The 5,522-nt window shown below is 37.0% G+C and overlaps 1 protein-coding gene across 1 annotated transcript in view; it reads left to right on the forward strand.

The window, feature by feature from the left end:
* Positions 1-827: 827 nt before the first annotated feature.
* The window catches only part of LOC107654010 (mitogen-activated protein kinase 7-like), a 14,378-nt gene continuing 9,683 nt past the window's right edge, over positions 828-5,522 (forward strand). Inside the window, exons 1-2 of the mRNA XM_016440883.1 lie at positions 828-929; positions 1,537-1,832. Coding sequence (XP_016296369.1) covers positions 1,538-1,832 — 295 coding nt within the window. The 5' untranslated portion in view covers positions 828-929; position 1,537. The remainder of the gene's footprint in view (positions 930-1,536; positions 1,833-5,522) is intronic.

Here is a 5,522-nt window from a genome sequence, read left to right on the forward strand (position 1 = left end):
AAGTAACTCAGATATTCTCTTGTAAATTAAAAAGTAATGTGTTACTTTACTAGTTACTTGAAAAAAGTAATCTGATTACGTAACTTGTAATATATTACCCCCAACACTGTCTACAACAGCACTCTAATACTGTAAGCACTGATCAGCGCTGAGAAAACGATTACTGAGGAAACCCCGACTTTAAGAGCAAATTGAAAATAAAAGTAAATATTTAAATACTGTTGTTTAGCTAATTAGCATTCTACTCTTTTTTTCTGTTTGTATGGACGTGAGCACTTTGATTGGACGGTGCAGATGGTCGGGAAGCAGACGGTTAGAAAAATAGGACTGATATAAACACTGGCCCCGATTGCATACATATACATGTATGAACGTTTTAAAACACACAGTGTGACGGTTTGGATGATTTATTCCACGTGTTCGAATTAATAAACGAATTTTGTTGTTGTATGGAAACCAAACATGCATGCATTATTTATTTATTTATATCCCATATTTAAATAATAAATAAATGAAGTAGGCTAATATAAAAATTAATTCAGCACCAAATTTAGTACTTTATTTGTTTCCATATTATTATTATTATTATTTTTGTTTTTCCTACAGGTTTGGACCTCCATATTGTTGTGTTTATAAATTATTATATAGAGTATGACATGTTATAGCATGTGCGCGTCTTTCTTATTTACACTCGACGCCGCCCAAAGAATGACCCTATTTTACGCTTCAAAGGAGCCCGCCCCTTGAGCAATGTCGTCGAATCTCATTGGTTGATCATCTTGCGATCATAGAGTTGATTGGTAGCTTTGCTGCCATTCAAACACAACCCGGAAGAACACAAGGAAGTAAATCGGTGCTTCGTGATAGCAAAGAATAGACATGCTTTGAAAGACCCGCTCAGAATTTCCACTGCTTCCATATATTAACAGGTAATTATGACCGCTTTCATTACACAATATTTGCTTTTTTTGGTCTGTGTTCTAATATGAAAAGAAAGAACGAGTGAACGTATTGTTGTTAAAGCTCTTTTGGGCCAGTATAGGCTCTCACGCCCCTGCGGCATGTAACGTTAATTAGGATTAATTGCTCACACACGACAGCTAACGTTACGCCCTGCTGGACCTTTAGTATGCTGTCCCATTACGAGCAATTACAGATATGATGTCTGCTTCTGTAATAATTTTATGGTTTCGGTTATAAGCTACTCGCAGCTGTGTGCACCTCGCATAATAATATTTCTTGAAACGATAAATACATAAATGATTATTTGCATTGTTATTTCAAACAAACTGTAAACGTGTGTGTGTGTGCGTGTGCGTGTGCGTGTGCGTGTGTGTGTGTGTTACATGAAAGTGGTGCTGTTTTTGAAATACTGTAAATTATTGTCTTTTCTGTTACTGATTAATAGGAAAGATTAGTTAGACTGTGCATTAACTGTCTGGCATGTCCAAGAGAAGTTTAGAGGGGCCATTATAATAAGATGAACAGAAAGTAAAATCTAAAATCTTTAACCGTTTTCTGAATGTTTTCTTTCAGAATGTCAACCAATGAGAGGGACGAGACAAATGACACCCAAGCAGTGCCGGCCCGAAAAGCCTCCGAGGGCAACACTGACAAGAACCATCACAGAGGCGTTACAGAAGGTCCCTCTCAGCCTAATGATGACACATCTGTTGTAACAGATGCAAATACTGTCACAGATAAGAACTTGGCTCTGCTTAAAGCCCACTCCCTGGATGTGAAGTTTGAAGTTGGGGAAGAATATGACATTATTGAGACCATTGGTACAGGTGCTTATGGTGTGGTCTCATCGGCCCGAAGACGAGACAATGGTGAGGGTGCCAAGATACATTTCAATGACTTAAAATAATTAGACTAAATCTTTGATGTCAGAATTAATTATTATTAATTACTATTTATTACATAATTATTAATATACTATTATTACGACATTATTAATGTATAGTAATAATTATTATTGTTATTATAAAATGATATTGATCATATTAAAATAAATAATAATTATACGATTATAGTGCCGGCCCGAAAAGCCTCTGAGGGCAACACTGACAAGAACCATCACAGAGGCGTTACAGAAGGTCCCTCTCAGCCTAATGATGACACATCTGTTGTAACAGATGCAAATACTGTCACAGATAAGAACTTGGCTCTGCTTAAAGCCCACTCCCTGGATGTGAAGTTTGAAGTTGGGGAAGAATATGACATTATTGAGACCATTGGTACAGGTGCTTATGGTGTGGTCTCATCGGCCCGAAGACGAGACAATGGTGAGGGTGCCAAGATACATTTCAATGACTTAAAATAATTAGACTAAATCTTTGATGTCAGAATTCATTATTATTAATTACTATTTATTACATAATTATTAATATACTATTATTACGACATTATTAATGTATAGTAATAATTATTATTGTTATTATAAAATGATATTGATCATATTAAAATAAATAATAATTATACGATTATAAATATCAAACTAAATGTCTTCTTGTTCATTATTATTAATTTGTTTACTAATATGCAATAAGTATATTTTGTATACTGATTTTATATGCAATTAGTATATTTTTAAGATCATGTATTGGGGCTGTGAATTTAAGGGGATTAAAAAATCATTAAGAAAATGAACACAATCATGTTCCCTGACTTGCATGTAAATTTGTAAGGGGTTTTCTTACCATTGCAACACAGTATAAGTATATTCGGTGTAGAAAAAAATGCATATCATGTAGGGGTGGGAATCTTTAGTCACCTCACGATCCAATCCGATTCTGGGAGTCACGATCCGATTCCAGAACGCTTTTTGATCTACTTTTTACCCCTCTTTATGAATTAATTAGTTTACCAACTTGAGAATCTTAAAATCCTTACATTTACATATCCTTACATAAGTAATTAAGTACTTTTTAAAATTATTACAAATTGCAAAAAATAATTAAAACAGTTGTATGTTAAGAATTTTAAACTAATATAACTTCAAAACATACAAGCAAGTAGCAAATAATAAAGAGGGGCATAGAAACATTACAAACAACAAACAAAGAGTGCTTTCAGTATTTAAGATTATCTGAACGTTTTCCATTCAAGATTTGTTACTATGACATCATAGACAGTGGGAGACCTATTAAGCTGCATTCACGCACGGATCTCTTTTGAAATATAAGAAGTAATGTGGTTTGTCCTGTCAGTTTAATCCCTTAAAGGGGTCATATGATGCTTTTTTAAATATCATTATTTAGTGTATTTGGTGTAACAGAATATGTTGACATGCTTTAATGTTCAAAAAACACATTATTTTTCAAATACTCTCTCTCTCTCTCTCTCTCTCTCTCTCTCTCTCTCTCTCTCTCTCTCTCTCTCTCTCTCTCTCTCTCTCTCTCTCTCTCTCTCTCTCTCTCTCTCTCTCTCTCTCTCTCTCTCTCTCCCCCTCTCTCTCTCTCTCTCTCTCTCTCTCTCTCTCTCTCTCTCTCCCTCCCTCTCTCTCTCTCTCCCTCTCCCTCTCTCTCTCCCTCTCAATTTCAAATTTTTTTTTTTCAATTTAAGAGTGCTTTATTGGCATGTGGCATGACATACATTTGTATTGCCAAAGCAATTGCAGCTGGACTGCTTACAAATAGTACACATATGTATTATGTATTAGAAAAAGAATAATAATAATAGTAATAATAATAAACTAGAAATAAAAATAAAATAAGGGATTAGACATATTTACAGAAGCAAAATATACATCTAAGTAATATAATACAGTAATTTGGCATAATATAATCTACATGTGCTGGAAACATCAGATCAGGGCAGGTTGAGTGTTTTCTCTTCTATGGTGACAGGCAGACACATATTGAGCAGCAAACACACAGCAGTTCTTCTGTTCTCCTAACAGATACGGCACGTCTGATGGATCTGCTGTACTTTATCATAGAACACTGTCCGTATATCTGTGTATTTGGGGCATTCTGTTAGGAAGTGCAGTTCTGTTTCCATCTGATTCAGATCACAGTGTGAACACAGTCTCTGCTCCGGTGGCAGCCATGTTTTTCTGTGTCTGCCCGTCTCTATCATCAGCTTGTGTCCGCTGAGTCTGTATCTGGTCAACGTGCTTCTCAGTTTCTTATCTGACACTGTGTACAGATACTCTGCCATACTGTACTCTCTATTTAGGGCCAAATAGCATTGCACTTTACTCTGCTGTTGTGTTTGGGTTTGCCAGTGAGTGATGTAGTTCTGTTTGATTTGTGCAGTAATCTGACTGATTCTGATGTTGTGATTCAGAGCAGCAGTAGATGTTAGTGAAGCATCAGGACTGAAGCTCTGGATCAGCTGAGGGAGGGGCTTGCTTTCTTTGCTCATCTCTTGGTATCGCAGGGCTTTATAATGATATGATTGGGGGTCACTGAGCTTCAGATGTTTCCAGAATTTAATTGCCCTTTTTTGTATCTTTATGATTAGAGGATACTTGCCTAATTCTGCCCTGCATGCGTTATTTGTTGTGTGCCGGTGCACATGTAATATATTTTTACAGAGTTCTGCATGCAGGGTCTCAATCGGATGTTTTTCCCATTTGGTGAAATCTTGATTTGGATTTGTCAGTGGACCACACACCTCACCGCCATAGAGGGTAATGGGCTCAATTACTGATTCTAATATTTTCAGCCAAATTCTAATGGGGATCTCTATAGGACATTGCCGTTTTATGGCATAGAAGGCCCTGCGTGCTTTATCTCTCAGTTCATTCACAGCATGATTAAAGTTTCCCGTGGATGTGATTTTCAAACCCAGGTAGTTGTAGTGTGATGTGTGTGTTATCTGCTTAGTGCCTAATGTAAATGTGTGTTGTGTTCCCTGGGATCTGGATCTTTTCTGAAAGATCATAATTCTGGTTTTCTTCAGGTTGACTGTCAGAGCCCAGGTCTGGCAGTATTGCTCTAGCAGGTCCAGGTTCTGCTGTAAAGCGTGTTGAGTGCGAGACAGCAGAAGCAGATCGTCTGCATACAGCAGGCATCTGATCTGTGAGTTGTGTAGGGGGAGGCCAGGGGCTGCAGATCGCTCCAGACTGCTCGCCAGTTCATTGATGTAAATGTTAAATAACACTGGGCTTAAGCAGCAGCCCTGTCTCACTCCACGCTCCTGGGAAAGATACCTCGTACGTTTGGTGCTGATTTTTACGCCACATTTACTTTCAGTGTACATTGATTTGATAAGGTCATAGGTTTTACCTCCTATGCCACTTTCAATAAGTTTGTAGAATAGTCCTTGGTGCCAAATTAGTCAAAAGCTTTTTTAAAGTCAATAAAGCATGCATATATTTGACCTTTATCTTGGTTAACGTGTTTTTCAATTAGAGTATGTAATGTATAGATGTGATCAGATGTACGGTAATTTGGTAAAAATCCGATTTGGCTTCTGCTCAGTACATTGTGTGTGGTGATGAAGTCTAATAGTCGAGCATTTATTATGCTACAGAATAACTTTCCCAGGTTGCTGCTCACACAGATGCCTCT

This window comes from Sinocyclocheilus anshuiensis, unplaced genomic scaffold (genome assembly GCF_001515605.1).
Source record: "Sinocyclocheilus anshuiensis isolate Anshui unplaced genomic scaffold, SAMN03320099.WGS_v1.1 scaffold454, whole genome shotgun sequence".
Classification (NCBI taxonomy): Eukaryota; Metazoa; Chordata; class Actinopteri; order Cypriniformes; family Cyprinidae; genus Sinocyclocheilus; species Sinocyclocheilus anshuiensis.